Source organism: Perognathus longimembris, chromosome 4 (genome assembly GCF_023159225.1).
Source record: "Perognathus longimembris pacificus isolate PPM17 chromosome 4, ASM2315922v1, whole genome shotgun sequence".
NCBI lineage: Eukaryota > Metazoa > Chordata > Mammalia > Rodentia > Heteromyidae > Perognathus > Perognathus longimembris.
In genome coordinates, this window is record NC_063164.1 from 8,751,424 (window position 1) to 8,768,600 (window position 17,177).

At 40.1% G+C, this 17,177-nt stretch overlaps 1 protein-coding gene across 2 annotated transcripts in view; it reads right to left on the bottom strand.

The window, feature by feature from the left end:
- Col4a3 (collagen type IV alpha 3 chain) overlaps positions 1-17,177 on the bottom strand; it is a 125,535-nt gene that overhangs the window by 6,123 nt on the left and 102,235 nt on the right. For both annotated transcript variants that reach the window (XM_048344623.1, XM_048344624.1), the window contains 11 exons: positions 15,606-15,732; positions 13,818-13,898; positions 13,396-13,494; positions 12,887-12,934; positions 10,044-10,229; positions 9,395-9,525; positions 6,477-6,549; positions 4,424-4,495; positions 4,215-4,340; positions 2,972-3,070; positions 523-735 (listed from right to left, as the gene is read on the bottom strand). In XM_048344623.1, coding sequence (XP_048200580.1) covers positions 523-735; positions 2,972-3,070; positions 4,215-4,340; positions 4,424-4,495; positions 6,477-6,549; positions 9,395-9,525; positions 10,044-10,229; positions 12,887-12,934; positions 13,396-13,494; positions 13,818-13,898; positions 15,606-15,732 — 1,255 coding nt within the window. The remainder of the gene's footprint in view (positions 1-522; positions 736-2,971; positions 3,071-4,214; positions 4,341-4,423; positions 4,496-6,476; positions 6,550-9,394; positions 9,526-10,043; positions 10,230-12,886; positions 12,935-13,395; positions 13,495-13,817; positions 13,899-15,605; positions 15,733-17,177) is intronic.

Genomic DNA, 17,177 nt, shown 5'->3' on the forward strand with positions numbered 1-17,177 from the left:
ATAATTTGGGATCACCCCAGATGAAGATAATGCTGAAGAGTTATTTAGAGAATAGGGAAATGTTCTAGTAGTGATAAAAATCAAAGGTCAATGGGCAAACAAATCTTTCTTGCATCCTTAATATTTGCTATGGTCCTTGCTAAGCAGTCTAAAACTGAGTGAGGGCTTAGGACAATTTCTTTGCTTCAAGTATTCCTAGTTACTGAGAGTCATTAATAAACAGCTAAAGCACTCGAAAAATAGGTGAATCTGGGATTTAAAAGCAAACAGGCAGTATAAGTATAAAGCGTGTAAGGCAAAAGGTTTTTTTCTTTTGTACTGAACAGGATGGGGCGTGGTCCATCCAATATTTTATATACCACCATGAAAATTAAAAACGTAGGGCAGTTGTTCTCTTGAAAATACGCTGGAAGGTACTGAAGGTTGTTCGCCTTTATGCATTGGGGGACCTACTTCATGCTATAAAAACTGGTACACTCTGCATAGAGAACAAAATGACTGGAACCAAGATGGGAACATTACCAAGGTCTTGTCCATGGGCTCGTTCATTTCCTTGAACAAAGAGAAGGGAAAACCCGCTGTAGAGTGGCTGTGTTCCTTCTGGACACGAAGGAGGCACCGCTGTCTGACTGTGCCGGGTGAAGACAAAGCCTCTCATTGTGGTTCCAGTTGCTGGTGGTCCCAGCCCTCCAGGTTTTCCCTTCAGACCTGGCAATCCATCGAATCCAGGTGGACCTTTAAGAAACACATTGTCAGTGTCACAACAGCAACAGATCTCGACTTGTTTTCCAAAGTGCTAATGTGAATGCCTTTTTTATATCTTAGTAAAGCTCTGTGTCAAGAAAGAAAACCTACAGAAGAGCTGCCAATAGCATAGCCAAACAATATTATTAAATGGAAACCAGGATATCATAAGGGATCTCTTATTAAGATATCTATGTATATTTTATTGTGAGTTGTTTGAGGTCAGAGGTTCTTTATCTTCAAGTTTCCCTGTGCTCCCTAGCACAGTGGCCTATATTTGGTGGTCTCACTTACAACTTTTATGAATAAGGGAACAGATAGCTGGAGTCGTGTAGGGAGGAAAGTAATCAAATAAAATATCTACAATTTGAGGGTTTGTTCAAGTAAAACCACTAGTGCTTTTCATAAACCATAGGAAACACTGGCAGTTCTTTTGAAAGGTGTAAACTTCAGAAAGTTTGTGATCAACCAATAAGGCAATTAAGAACAGAAAGTATTTTTTGCTGTAGTAAGGCTTCCTTGTATTTAGGTGCATCTAAGTGGTTTCTATACTTTGATCTTTATCTGTGCAGTTTGAATAGACTTACACATGACCAATGGCGCTTCTTTTCTCTCCTTTTCACCGTGCTTTCTTCTCTTTTCTCTGTTCATTCCTGCTCTTGCTGACCCTGACAGTGGCAATCACCTCCTTGCCTTCATGCTTTTCTGCTCTCACCTCACCTGGCACAGTGCTTTTCTTAACCTATACTTTCATTCACTTGGGGAGGAGGGTGTGTAAAGAAGTCAATACTTGGCCCCAAATAAAAAATGCCTTCCAGTCTCTGCACAGAGCTGTAAAGTGGTGAATAGAGCAGAGCAGGAACTGGAGTGAGATTCCATGCCATTGTGTGCTTTCCAAGGTTATTCTTTATTTTCCAGAAAGGGACCAAGGCTATTCCATTTAGGCCAATATAATTCGACTCTTGGGTCCTTTCCCCATTCTTATGTTCTAGCCATCGCACTGAACTGTGCAGACTAGCTACTAATCCTCAACATAACTTGAAAAATGCTAGTTCTGGTTTCCTTACTCTGAAACCCAGCCTTGGCCATTACTGTATATGAATCAGTGGAAATATATATTGAGTTAGTGATATGAGCTTTGTTGTTTTACCTCCTTGAAACACACTGTGCAGAAGGCCAAATGATTAGTAGTTCTCTGATGTGTTCTCATGACAATACTAACTCAAACATGACTCCAGTTGATATTACAATTATGGTAACATCTTATTTAAATTTTTAAATATTAAAGTCTTTGGATTTTATTATGGTACTTGTGGACAAACATAAGTTAGTAAATTGGGAAATCACACTTAGAAGTTTTTCTTACTTTAACAAAGTCAGAAATCATAAAAATATGAGATTTGGGTATATAATGACTTTCAAATGGGGTGCTTTGAAATTTTCACAGAAAGTAGGATTTGGATTCAGGTAACAAATTGACTCATATAGCTTATATTTAGAGTAATACATTCTACTTAAAAGGTCCTTCCTAGGACATGCATGAGTTGTTGAGTTGAATTTAAAAGCAGTACTATTTAAAGTTGGCCTTCCTAAATAAGGATACTAAGTAATTTCTATTCACATAAACCAAGGTAGTGTTTCTCTTTTTGTTAAATACTACTTCTTTTTTTTTTGCCAGTCCTGGGCCTTGGGCTCAGGGCCTGAGCACTGTCCCTGGCTTCTTTTTGCTCAAGGCTAGCACTCTGCCACTTGAGCCACAGCACAACTTCTGGCCATTTTCTATATATGTGGTGCTGGGGAATAGAACCCAGGGCTTCATGTATATGAGGCAAGCACTCTACCACCAGGCCATGTTCCCAGCCCTAAATACTACTTCTTATAGACAGTTATTAACCACCAACTTCTATTAAAAATGAAACTAGTATAGACCGTTCTGAAACTAGAACACCCACGAGTGCTTTATTAGTTCTTTTGGTCTTCTGCCTAAAATGTACTTCAGACTAAAAAGTTATCTGCCCAAGATAGGAAGAATAAATAGTGTTTCTCTGTAATTTTTTTACTTTTTAATCTCATTTTAAATGAATGTTTGACCCCTGGCCTTTGGTCTAATCTGAACAGAAAGACCTAGGTTGTTGTTGTAATCACACACTCAAACAAGACTTGTCTGTATATTGAAGAAGCCCTTAGAGGACAATCAGCAACAGAAACAAGCTGGTGATTTGTTTACCTTGCTTTCCTTTGGAACCTTTGCTGCCTTTTTCTCCAATGGGTCCAGGAATTCCTGGTTTTCCATCTTTGCCAGGTATACCTTTCATTCCACATGGTCCTAGGCAAAATCAATGGCATATTGCCTTTCAACATATTAGGATTGAAGGCAAAGAGGCCAACCACAGCCTTTACCCTGAGATTTTTCCAGATTCAGCAATGAAAGTGAAGAATCTCTCAGTCTTGAGCGAACTAGGATGGTTGGCCAATCAACTTGTTACCAGTCTTTCCCCACAAAGATCTCAAATACTAAACCAGGAGATTATTTTTTTTTTTTTTTTTTTTTTTTTTGGCCAGTCCTGGGCCTTGGACTCAGGGGCCTGAGCACCGTCCCTGGCTTCTTCCCGCTCAAGGCTAGCACTCCGCCACTTGAGCCACAGCGCCGCTTCTGGCCGTTTTCCGTATATGTGGTGCTGGGGAATCGAACCTAGGGCCTCGTGTATCCGAGGCAGGCACTCTTGCCACTAGGCTATATCCCCAGCCCAGGAGATTATTTTTTTAAAAAAGAGCTTAAGAATGTGCTGCCATTTTGATACATCTCATTTCAGAATTCACTATGCCCAAGTCCTGATCAAACTAATAAGTGACATCTCTCTATCTCCCATGTGATTCAGATAGACTTGCAGTATATAGTGTCATTTAAACATTTATTAGGCCTATGATAATACAGTTGGCCTATAGGTTGGGGAAGTCTAGATTTTTTTTTCTAACCCTTCATTATAAGGTATTAGAAAAGTTGTACTTGACAGAATAAAAGTTGCTTTTTTGTGGCCAGTCCTAGGCCTTGGACTCAGGGCCTGAGCACTGTCCCTGGCTTCTTTCTGCTCAAGGCTAGCACTCTGCCACTTGAGCCACAGCACCACTTCTGGCCATTTTCTATATATGTGGTGCTGGGGAATGGAACCCAGGGCTTCATGTATATAAGGCAGGCGCTCTTGCCACTAGGCCATATCCCCAGCCCTAAAAGTTGCATTTTTTTCTTAAAATATTGTTGGCAAAGTTTTATTTTGCCACATAAAGTATTTTTTTAAAAAAAGTCCAGACTCACAGACCTCCAGTATATTTGGGCAATCATTGAGAAAATGAGTTCCAGGACTGGCAGTTGTCAGAGAACATAGACCTAATATCTTTACCTTAATAAAGCACAGAATCTGTTTCAGTCACTTCCTAGACACCCACCCAAGTTGTTGCTGTCAGGCCCATACCTGGTTTTCCTGGTGGCCCCAACAGCCCGGGATCTCCTTGCATTCCTGGAGGTCCAGGTGGACCAGGAGGCCCTGGGCTGCCCGGAAGGGAGATGATCTTAATTGTTCCGGGATCGCCACGTGCACCTGCGAACATAAGCATCATTAAAAGATGGCTTCACAGACGAGTTGCCCTCTCTTCACAGAAAGCAATAGGGAAATATATTTACCAGGTGGTCCTTTCAGCCCAACTTTTCCTGGAGGTCCAATTGATCCTAGAAATCCCAGATTGCCCTTCTCACCTTAAAAAAAAAAAAAAACACAAGAGGGGAAATGTAATACTCAGTCCAATGGGTTTCCGAGTTTTTCAGGTTGATGATCAATTTTAAGGAAAAATACTGGAAGTGGTGACAGGAGTTCATGTCACAATGTGACAAAGGCCACAACTTAATGGTGTTCACATGAGTTTGGGGCATTTCATTGATACATAGTCAGGTCTAATTAGTCTACACAAATATGCCTGGAGAGTGGGCACTAGGAACTTGTATGGTGCCACATGCCCATAAACAGAGGCAGGAAGATCATGGGCTCATACGCACGTATATGCGACATATGTTTATACTTCCTGTTTGCTTATTGTACTTGGTTGTCATGTGTCTACATCCTCAGTTTATTACCCTCACCTTACCCGTAGAGATAATTGTGTTAGGACCACTCATAAACACATATATATTTGTCTGATCTGAACTAACACAGTGCTTGAAATTTTCTTCCAAACACAGTCTTTTATGCAAATGAAAACATGTAACCACAATTCAGTTATTTGGAGAAATACTCCATTTTAAAGAACTACATTTTATTATAGTGCTGAGAAAAAAGTAAAGACTCATATATTCATATATATAGTATATGTATGTATTGTACATACATGTATGTTTATATGTATACATACATATGTAGGTATATACACACATATACAATATATACACATACATATATGTATATATGCATATATATATATTTTTTTTTTTGGCCAGCCCTGGTGCTTGAACTCAAGGCCTACACACTGTCCCTAAATTTTTTTTGCTCAAGGCTAGCACTTTACTACTTAAGCTATAGCACCACTTCTGGTTTTTCTGTTTTGGGGGTATTGAGGAATCAAACCCAGGGCTTCATGCATACTAGGCAAATACTGTACCACTAAGTTACATTCCCCACCCCGAGACTTCACTTTTAATATACTATTAGTAGTGAAAATTACAATAAGGTAACTATAGTAGTGAAGTTCACTGACAAATGCACTAAAAGTTGTCCACTTGATATGAAAAGCGGAGGAAAAAGTGTCAATATGTATACACACACACACACACACACACACACACGAAGAATGTTTTTTCCAAATAAAGAAGGGCAAACTTATCAGTAGTTGCAGCTAAAATCTAAGAGAGCAACTGGATATGTTTTGAAGGATATATTTCAAATGACCTAATTTTAAGGATCCCCCTCCAGTTGTTTCTGAATGTTTTACCAGAAAATTTCTTTAGTGCAGCTTTAATATTCTCTTAAAGTCTGAGTTGTTTCATGTAGTTTCCCTTCATGAGAATATGGCTTTGTTCACATCGGATCTCGTAAGTATTTCGTGTCATAATAGGCTGTGATAAGAGATTCCTGGGCCTACAAGGCTCATTAGAGCCATTAAGCAGCTAGGAAAATGAGGCAAATATTCAAAACATCATTTGGCATCGAACACACTTCTTTTTAAATCAAGAATGACAGAGGTAAAGCTTTGGCTCTCTGGATCTTACTGCTAGCCTTACTTGCCTAGCATGTATGAAATCCTGGGTTTGAATTCTATTACCGTAAGAACATTATGTGTGTGTGTTGCATGTGTTTGCTTCATTAAAACATACACACATAATAATTTTCTGTATCACCACTAACAGCCAAGTGTCCGTTCCTTCAGCATTTTCAGCTTAAGTTTGTGAAAGTCACAAACATACCTGTAAACAACTTGCAAACACTCTTGTGAGTACTGATGTAATTCTTCATCCCTCATCCCAAAGCCTAGCACCACTCTCAAAGATGTTACTTTCAGCTGTTTCTATTTCTGTTTTTATCAATAGTTGTTGTTTTAATTTTCAAAGTGGGGATACGGTACTTTGAGATCCTATTTGTACTGACTTGCATTGTCTGTGGATAACCACAGGAATCTAGTTGTATGCTCTAAAATATGAGGTCTAGCAACTACATAGCTATATAAAATGCAGAGCATCAAAACAGTACCTCTCATGCCTGGAAACCCGTGGAATCCAGGATCGCCTCTGGGCCCTGGGAGGCCTGGGTCACCTGGTGCTCCCTGTATTGCAGAGAAAGGGAACAGAATGACAGGTGAATTTTAAGCATCATGATATGCATAGAGTTTCTTTGGAAGCAAAAAAGGGATATACCTTTATATAGGATGAAAGTAAGGTGAAGTTGACAGACATTGTTTTTATCTTTAAATCCAGTGTTGTACCTGCCTGTAGCTCCTCTGCTACCTCTATCTCTCCTTAGGTCTTAAATAATAATAATAATAATAATAATAATAATAATAATAATAAGAAGAAGAAGAAGAAGAAGAAGAAATAAAAATTTCCCTAAAGTCCAATGGTAAACAGACTTTCTCACATTAGTAAATGTTCTTTAGATATTGTGAACAAGTATTCTATATCCTAAATGGAACTAGCTAGTATTTGAAGATTTTTCAGGAAGACTACATGCCAGACTAAAATTATTATCTGTATTTGTAACAAAACAAAACAAAAACAATGGATTCATTGTTGAATCATAGAATGCAAATGTTGTTTTGTTAAGCTGGCAGAACTATAAGTTATTCCCGATGAGGATGGTAGAAGTCAAATATGCAGGGGATGAGAGTAGAAAGGGTTCATAGGGACTGATTTTTTTAACATCGATGATCTGAGTGGGTACGAAGTATCCCTCTCTTGTGAGGCTCACACTAATTGCTCTTAGGGCCATGAGATACCTAAGGGAGGTCATATAAGGAAGAGGGAACAAAGCTCCTGAAAGAGTGATTTGTAATATCAACTTCCATATTGTCTATATAGCATGGCTATTACTGAGAACAATGAACTAAAGGTTATGAAAAGAAAAACCACCAAGAATAGAAAAACCTGTAGCTGAGCCAGCTGTCTCTGAAGGATGAAACCAGCCCTCCTGCTGCTATGTTGTGAGGTTAAAAAAAGAGGCTGGGCTGGGAATATGGCCTAGTGGCAAGAGCGCCTGCCTTATATACATGAAGCCCTAGGTTCGATTCCCCAGCACCACATATATAGAAAACGGCCAGAAGTGGCACTGTGGCTCAAGTGGCAGAGTGCTAGCCTTGAGCAAAAAGAAACCAGGGACAGTGCTCAGGCCCTGAGTCCAAGCCCCAGGACTGGCCAAAAAAAAAAAAAAAAAGAGGCCGAGGAAGAACCATCTGATCAAGGACTCTATGGCTACTGATACCTGCCTGCCTCCCCCAGCCAATGGTAACCGAATAGGGTTTGGTGCCCAGTTTGGCCCTTTGGTGGACAAAGAGTTGTTCTGTACAATAAGAATGCTATTAAAGGCCAGTTAAGATATCCATCCAGGAGAATTATCTTTCAGTTGTAAATATGCAAGCTTAGCACCAGAGGACTGCAGTGAGATCCTGTTTATAAACTAGTCTTTGCACTGCCCAGTGTCCCCGGAAGAACTTTAGATGCGATCATAGAATCAATTCTGGCAACTTTGAAAGTATCCTGGAGAACACAGGAGGCACCTACAGACAAGAGATGGACAAATACATCACTTTTTGATTTATACTGGAAGTATTGAAGAGAGTGCAATAGGATTCCCAGCAACAGTTGAGAATGAACTGATGGCCACAGGCAGATGCATATGGAGGCATGGGTACAGTCGACACTCAATAAAGACTGTGCAACCAAACTCCTCTGTTCAATCCTTGTCCCCAAGAGTTAGATTGCAACAGAGACATCATAGACTCACAAGTGAGAAGGCCTATGCTGGGAGGATGGGCCGAAGTGAACAAGATGGCATCTCCAAAAGAAAGGGCAAAGGTGCCCTTACATTACACATGAACAAATAGCAACACAAATGTAGGTAAGAAATAGCAGAACAAATGTAGCAACTCATGAAGAAACACACACACACACACACACACACACACACACACACACAGGCTGAGCTATAAGCTCATTTGAAACTGGGGACTGGCAGCAGCAGGGGGGTGAGGTAAGGGGGTGGGGGACAGGGAGGGAGGACAGCCAAATGGCCTAACAATAATTTCAGGTTAGATTCCTAAGATGGTTATGTTTATCACCAGAAGACACTATATTCCTAGCCACTCACTGAGATACTGAGTTCTTACTTCTGGAATGCCTTACTCCCAGGGGCTTTGTTTTTAAAAGGAAACCTTGACAGACAATTCAAAACAGAGATAAGGTTGATGAACAAATGAGCTGAATGTGCAAGAACCAGGTATTTATCAGTATAGAAAATAACTAGGAAGCAATATTAGCTATTTATAACTATCGGAAGGTATGTAGTGGGGCAGGAAAATAGACATTTACAAGACAGCACAGATACCTTTGACAGCTCATTAATAGATGATAAAAATGACATCATTTCCATGAGTCCAGGCTAGCCTGAGTTACATAGTGGAACCCTCTCTAAAAACAAAACAAAACAAAAACCAAACAACTAAAAAAGTACCTGCCCCCTCCCAATCATTTTGGACAAGTCTAAACACCTAAGGTGGCCATTTTTTGTTTGTTTGTTTCTGCTTTGTTTCCCCAACCCCTGCTACAGGGAAATTGTTCAGAATTTTAATAAGAGTCAGGAAGACTGTAGTAGTGAGTTTCACACAGAAAAAGTGTTAGCGGCCTTGTAGAGACCAATCTTTATATCTATTAAGATTCTTTGATTTCCTGGCCAACTGGGCTTTCTCTGTCTGTCTTTAGGCACATGCGCAGACCCACAGACAAATGGGTCACACGTGGCCATCTTTAGCTCCCTCTAGATGCAGAAATAGTCTACTGTGTGCCACAATATATGCTATCCTGTGGAGTATGCTACTATGCTACATTCCTTGTGATACTGACAGTAACAATAGAATCACAATATATAATAAGTCGATACTATATTAATAATATACTCACCGGATGACCAGGCGGCCCCACATCTCCTACAGTTCCAGGCAGACCTCTGGGGCCAGGCTGGCCCATAAATCCTTTGTCACCTTTGATGCCCTTGACATGACTTCCGGGAGGTCCAGGGGGACCTGGCTCACCTGCATTTACAAAGAGTCTGTCGGCCTAGGGATTTGGGAGGCTTCTAGGAGGCACGATTTCAAATGAAGTGTAAGCCCCATCCCTTATCATTGCTAGAATAGCCTGTCCCTTGCTGTGTGGGTGGTGCTGTGGTGAAGAGAGAAGCTCACGCCAGGGAAGTACATGAAGCAAGCAAGAGCTGCTTCTCCTGAGAACTGACTGTCAGTGTGGGGTCTGTGCCTGAGGTATAGTAGAGATCAGTATGTGCAGGTCTCTCTCCTTGGGGATCATTAATTACATCTACTAATCTTTCCAACAGACCCTTCTGCCTTCACAGCCACAGTCTAACTGCAACTCCGGGTGAAAAGCTTGGCATAGGAGAACTAGAGGAGATCAGTGCAACAAATAAATACATAAATAAATTAATTTTTTAAAAAAGAAGCCATAAGGAACAAGCAAGAGGCAACATTCCAAGGATGAAAACTTCTAACATCAAATCTGACTTTCATTCTCTCGTTTAAAAAAGCAAACTCCCTACCTGGATTTCCTCTTGATCCTGGGGGCCCTCGATTTCCTTTTTGGCCAAGGATAATTGCCCCAGGAAGACCTGGTAGCCCATGGAGTCCCATGATGCCTGGGGGTCCTTGTGGCCCGATATCTCCCATGGTCCCCTTCCTGCCTGGGAGGCCGGGCCAGCCGGGGGCCCCCTTGTTTCCTTTGGCACCTGCAAAGAAGAAGGCTCTGTAAGTTTCCTCCATGCTCCTATAGTTGGAATAAGTTTACAGTTATTAAGAATGTAAGCATTTTGCCTGAGAATATTAGTATATATTTTACTATATTGTATTCATTATATTAAAAGGGGCTGGAAGAGAAAACAGGTCTACAATTCTTCCTCTGACAAACCATTGATTTTTGTCAGACACTGCATGATTCTAAGCTTCCTGTTGTTTTATTTTTAACATGAAATATACCTAGTCCTAGCCCAGTTCTTTAAAGATCATGTAAGTTAATACCCAGACAAAAAGCAAGTGTAAATATCAATCACAATGATTATTACTCGAGGAACCTTATTTATAATGACATTATTCAGTTGCTGATAACAGCACAGAACATTAAACTAAACATTATGGTAATGACATGGTTATTGGAAGTGTCTAGATCCAGACAAAGGAGTAACAGTTACAAACCCTAGCTTCTTCCCTATAGTTGAAACACTTAGAGTGGATAAGCATGGCAAAAAGTTTGAATTTATCAAAGAAGATCCCCCAATATCACAGCTTAATAAAATTTGTTAATATCATTTTGTTTTTGGTGGTGTTCTTCTTCTTTTGGTAGTACTGGGGTTTGAACTCAGGACTTTGTGCTGGCATAGAGGCTAGCACTCTGCCACTAACCCAAATTACTAGTCTGACTGTCAGAAAACCTCTGAGGTGCTTTAACATTTGTGGATGCAAAGTGTTGATGAATTAAACAGAATCTCTGCCTCTTGTCTCTCATCTCTGTTTTTCTGATAGTAAATGGCATAGAAATAGGAGGTAAATGCAAGGAAGCATGAACGTGAGCTTGAGGCTCAGAGGAAAGGGTTATGTTATTATGTGGTAAATTCTTACAGTGGTAATGAAAACAAAATTGATGAATGATAAATCTTAACTCAATGTCTAGCCACATCTTTTCACCTTTTAGTGTCTTCAATTAATGTGTTGGTTTTCTTTTTATAGATAGTGTTTAGAGGAGGTTTTTCTCACTTCAAACTCCATAATGCTGACTTTGCATGGAAATGCCCCCAAACTCCAGCATGTCTTGGATTGTATATTCTGTTCTTATTATAATAATATATATTTTGGGGGCTGGGGATATGGCCTAGTGGCAAGAGTGCTTGCCTCGTATACATGAAGCCCTGGGTTCGATTCCCCAGCACCACATATACAGAAAACAGCCAGAAGTGGCACTGTGGCTCAAGTGGCAGAGTGCTAGCCTTGAGCAAAAAGAAGCCAGGGACAGTGCTCAGGCCCTGAGTCCAAGGCCCAGGACTAGCAAAAAAAAAAAATATATATATATATATATACATATATAATATATTTTTCTGCAGCATGATTTCTCTTCAGGATTTGGGAGAATAAACTAATAAAATCAATTTGTTACCTCCTAAATCTCAGTGAACTAGTCCGTTATCCAAGAAGGATTGAAGCATTTGACTGTTTAGTTACTTGACTTGGCTACTTACTATTTTTCAAGATTTTTTTTGTCCTAAGATAGGATCATTTCAGATCAAGTTTTCTTTGCAAGGCAAGTAAATGCAAATACAGTGTTTTCGCTCCAAAGATTAAATTTTGAGTTTTGTTTAAGAATATTAACATCTCCTTTTGCCCATGATTCTAACAGTGGACATAGGACAGTGAAAGGCTTTGTGCTCATTAGAAAAGAAGGGTCTGGAAGATGTGTGAACATGGAGCTCAACTGAAAGGAAAATCAAGTAAAATACAGAGTTGCATGTGTGTATGTGTGGTGTGTGTGTGGATCAATGGGAAAAAGGAGGGAGGAAGGAGAGGGCGATGGGATTAACGTGATCAAGGTATAGAAAATCACAATTCAAAATCTTAAATTAATTATCTTAAGCTGTCATTAGGAAAGAAAGTGAAAAGAGAAGTGCTTGTCTGCTTCCGTCCTTTGACTGGTGCTGGTTCTCCTGCCATTAGTTCTGAGAGGCCTTCCCTGAGTCGAGGACTCATTGCCAGTGCACAGAACCCATGACTGAGAAGAGTCTGGAGAAGATGGAAACAATCTGAAACTTTTCTTCTTAGGTAAAGAATCTTTTTAAAAAGCTACTTATCTTGTAAGGCTCTGGCATGAGAAATATAGACTTGTAATCTATCAAACAAACAGACAAAAACCCTATGCAAATATTTGGAGTAATATGTTCAGAAAACTGCACGGTCTGAGATGGTAAGTTACTGGTTACCCCCTCGTAACTAGCAGCCTAAGCCATCAGCTCGGTGTGGGGACAGCAGGTGGGTTGGTCTACTACTGAGTCTCGGAAGAGCCATGAAGGAAGCCCACAGGGAAGGTAGTAATTCCATTTCCATCCTTTCCAAAGGTGCGACTTTCCACCATGGTAACCGCAACAAAGCAAATACACAAGAATTCTTTTCATCTTTAGAGATGCTTATAGAATTCCCAAATTGAACTACAGTGTCTAATTCATTCCCTTTGTGGTCATAATGAACATTTTTTTGTTGAAGATGAAGACTGTAAAATATTTTATATTACCACTGGGACTTCCTTTTCATTTGTGATATTAAATAATTTTATAAAGCAGGTATGAAGAGCTAGATTCTGTCCTGGGAATGTTTATCTTTGGGTCAAGGAAGGTGAACCACTTACCCTGGACACCAGGATTCCCTCTTGGGCCTGGATGGGCCCCCAACAAGCCTGAAAGAAACCATTTTACCATATGAACATTCAGTTTACTGTGTTAGATTATATGTGTATATGTACAATACATACTACATGTAGTGCATAGTATATACAATAATATATACTATATTTATAGAGTAGTATATAATATATGCTATGCATTGAATATATACTATATGATACATACTATACTACTATATAATATATGACTATATATAGTATATATGTATAATAATAATGTATATATAGCATATATAACAGTACATACTACATGAATAGTAATAAATAAATACATACATATACACACACACACACATATATATATATAGTATTGAAGGGAAGTTTAATTACCATACACTAAGACCATCAGCAATTCTGTCAGAAGAGACTCTTTAGAGCAATGCAAGAGTAAAATGTTCCTCATGCTCCTATCCAAAACAAAATCTCTTTGGTCAGAGATAATGAGCAAATTGTACCTGTGTCTCCCTTTTCCCCAGGTGGACCAGGAATTCCATCGCGGCCTTGGTCACCTCTCATACCCATTGTTCCAGGAGGTCCTGGCAATCCCAGAAGGCCTGGCCGTGGTGGTGGCGGCAGTGGGTGGATGGATGAAAACAAAACAAAACCCATGACATTCAAAGAGATGGCTTTTCTTTTCTTTTTGGTCTGGCGTGAGGCTCAAACTCAGGGCCTGGGTGCTGTCCCTGTGCTGTTTTGCTCAAAGCTAGTGCTCTACCACTTTGGGCCACATAATGAGGATAGCATGTTGAGTAGGGGTGTTTACACTGGCAGGAATTAAATTAGATAATGCTGAGGAATGGATTACCTTCTAGAAGCAGTGAGCATACAGAGATCCTAAGCTCTGGAAGAGGGGATAGAGAAAGAACTAAACTCTAACCTGGAGGGCCTTTGATTCCTGGAGGACCCCGGAAGCCTTTGATTCCTTTGTTCCCCAATTCACCATCAGGACCTCGCTTTCCTAGCATTGAAGAGAGAGGGAACTCAACACTTGTCACAGTATACTGTATTCATAACCTGCTTTGTTAAATGGCAACTACTTTCGACAACTACTTAAAGAAAATAATAAAAAGAAAAGAAAAACATCAAAAGAAGAATGAGTGTTGTAACAGAGACTGACAGTTATCACAAATAACCACAAGCTTCTGTCTTGGTAGCTTTATGCCTAGGTTACCACAGCAGAGACAGATCTAACTGTCAACCACATAAACTGCTCAATGGTTCTTTTCTATGGGTCTATGGGGCTTGAACTCGGGGCCTGAGTGTTGTCTCCGAGAGATTTTGCTCAAGGCTAGCACTCTACTACTTGGAACTACAGCTCCACTTCCAATTTTCTGGTGGTTAATTGGAAATAAGAACCTCATAGACTTTCCTGGCTGGGCTGGCTTTGAAAGGAGATCCTCAAATCCTTGCCTTCTGAGTAGCTGGGATGACAGGCATGAGCCACTGGTGCCTGGCTTGAGTCTTTTAATTGAGAGTGAACTGTAAATGTATTAAACCTTTTAGTGTCTTGAACAGATAGTTTAAATACTATATGAAAAAAGACCTGAAGCTAAAGGTTAGTCATTTGATAGGCTTCTGTTTTGTTGAGTTTGATTTTAGCTTGGTCTTTGGTTGGTTGGTGGCGATGTCTTTTGACATGTTAAGCATCCTGTCATTGAGCCACGCCTGCAGTCCAGCTGTCATTTCTAATAAAACAAAATGAATCGTGAACTCAAATTCTAATCTAATAAGAAAGCTAAACTGTGTGCTGGTGGCTCACGCCTGTAATCCTAGCTACTCCGGAGGCTGAGATCTGAGGATTGCAGTTTAAAGCCGGCCTGGGCAGGAAACTCCATGAGACTTTCTCTAATAAAACTACTCAGAGAAAGCCAGAAGTAGCACTGTGGCTCAAAATGGTAGAGTGCTAGCCTTGAGCAAAAGAAGTTCAGGGACTGAACTTAACCCCAAAGTTCAAGCCCCAGGACCAGAAAACAAAAAGAAAAAAGAAAGCCAATATTTAATCCAGAAATATATTTAAAAAAACAAAACAACAACAAAACTGATGTCGAATAATAATGTTATCGGTAGAATTCAGTTGCCCCCTAATTTACAAGTTGAAATTCTTACCCCTTGTACCTCATCACACCTTTTTACTAAGGGTTAAAGTTGTTAAAAATCAGGTGTATCAGGCCACTTGTGTGTCCTTACTCCAATGTGAATGTGCCTGTGGAAGAAGAGGTTAAGACACCCACAGGCAAGTCTGGGAGAAGCTGGCTTCTACAAGCCCAAGAGCGAGGTCTTAGAAGAAGCCAGCCCTCCCCACACCTTGATTTCAGCCTTCTGGCTTCCAGAACTGTAAGAAACAAATTTCTGCTGGTTACACTGCCACCCCCCTTCCCGCTTCCCAGTCTGTGGCACTTGTTCTGGAAGTGCTAGCAAACTCATGCAGGCAATTTAACATTGTGCAGATAGGCCAGGGCTTTGAATTTGTTGAGGCGGAACTGGAGGGGCTTTATTTAGGTCTTGAGGTTTCAGCAAAATCAGCCTCCTCCGGATCAATGTCTTAGAATATGACATTGATGACAATTCAATTGTCTGGCACGCAGACAGCTTTCTGTGCAGTTGTTTCTGGGAGGAGAAGGCCATGCCGCACATCTAGCTTTCAGAACTGTTAGGCTACACTCACCTGGGTGGCCAGGAGTTCCAGGACTCCCTGGGGCTCCCTCAGGTCCCGCAGGCCCCGACTGTCCAGGTGGGCCAGGTGCCCCTCTCTCTCCTTTCTTTCCCATGTCACCTGGCGGTCCAGGATCCCCCTTAAATTCAGTCAAACACCTTTAAAATTCTCATATAAGCAAGATAGGGGATTAGAATTAAGTACAAACTTGATTTAGTCATTTATCATTCATCTACAGTGTCTGCGATGGGTCGGAACCATGAAGGATGCTGGGGAAGGGATGGCTACAGGATTTATGGGCCCTAGTGCAAAATGCAAAGGCAGCTTTCTTTGGAGCATTTCAAAAAGTTTCCAAGAGAATAAGAGCAAAGCATTAAACTAAGCAGAGTCCTGAGCATAGGAGCTTTGCGATACACAGGTTTCCTATCCATGAAGCGGACACGTACGTCACACCAGTGACACACACAACATGTCACACCCGTGATAGATACAGATCCTGCCTTCATGGGGCTTCAGAGATCACTGGAAAGATAGCTATTGAGCACTCACACAAATACATCATTATAGATATGTAAATTATAAATAATTATAAAGTACAACTATATAATCATAAATAGCTTATTATAAATTATAAACTGGAGATAGGAATTATTTAGACCCAATGGACATATCTCCTACAAAATACTATACAGGTAGATGTAATTTTGTATGCTGATTACATGTCTAAGAAACTTGTTTGGTGATTTATTATTTTTATATTTAATTTTTTGTATATTTTATCCTTTTATTTTTAACAAAAATGTTACTGTACAGGTGATGTACAGAAGGGTTACAGTTACATAAGTTAGGTCCTTGCGGTAACTTAGTCATCATTGAATCATGATTTCAGATTGATGGTATATTAGAACATATGGGTTTGATAGTGATTTATGACATTTTCATGGATTAAAATAAACAACTGTGTTGCTATAGTTTGTTAACATGATAAAGCCACCTCATTTTGTGCCCAATGAACTGTCCTTAACATTGCTTCTATTCCTTGCCTACAAAACATCAAACTTAAATGGCACTCCTAGCTAATTAACTGCACATGAAAAATGTCAAGTAGAATTCTTCATTGAAAAAATATCTCACTAAAAAGACTCTCCTGGTTTTCTGAGACCATAACCTAAATAGAAAAGGGAAAATAATCTGCTTACCACGTAATAAAACATATTTACGAAGTGTTTCTTCAATACCTAAATTTTTTCTTTGTTGTTTTGACAATTACTACTGGAGAATGTAGAAACAAAATTAAAAAGTGGTATTTACCACTTTAAAAGAAAGGAGAGGCTGGGAATATGGCCTAGTGGTAGAGTGCTTGCCTCCCATACATGAAGCCTTGGGTTCAATTTCCCAGCACCACATGTATAGAAAAAGCCGGAAGTGGTGCTATGGCTCAAGTGGTACAGTGCTAGACTTGAGCAAAAAGAAGCCAGGGACAGTGCTCAGGCCCTGAGTTCCAGCCCTGGGACTGGCAAAAAAACGAAAACAAAAAGAAAGGAGGAGGTTTTGTTGAATAATAGCTTGAATGTTTTGGAGTCA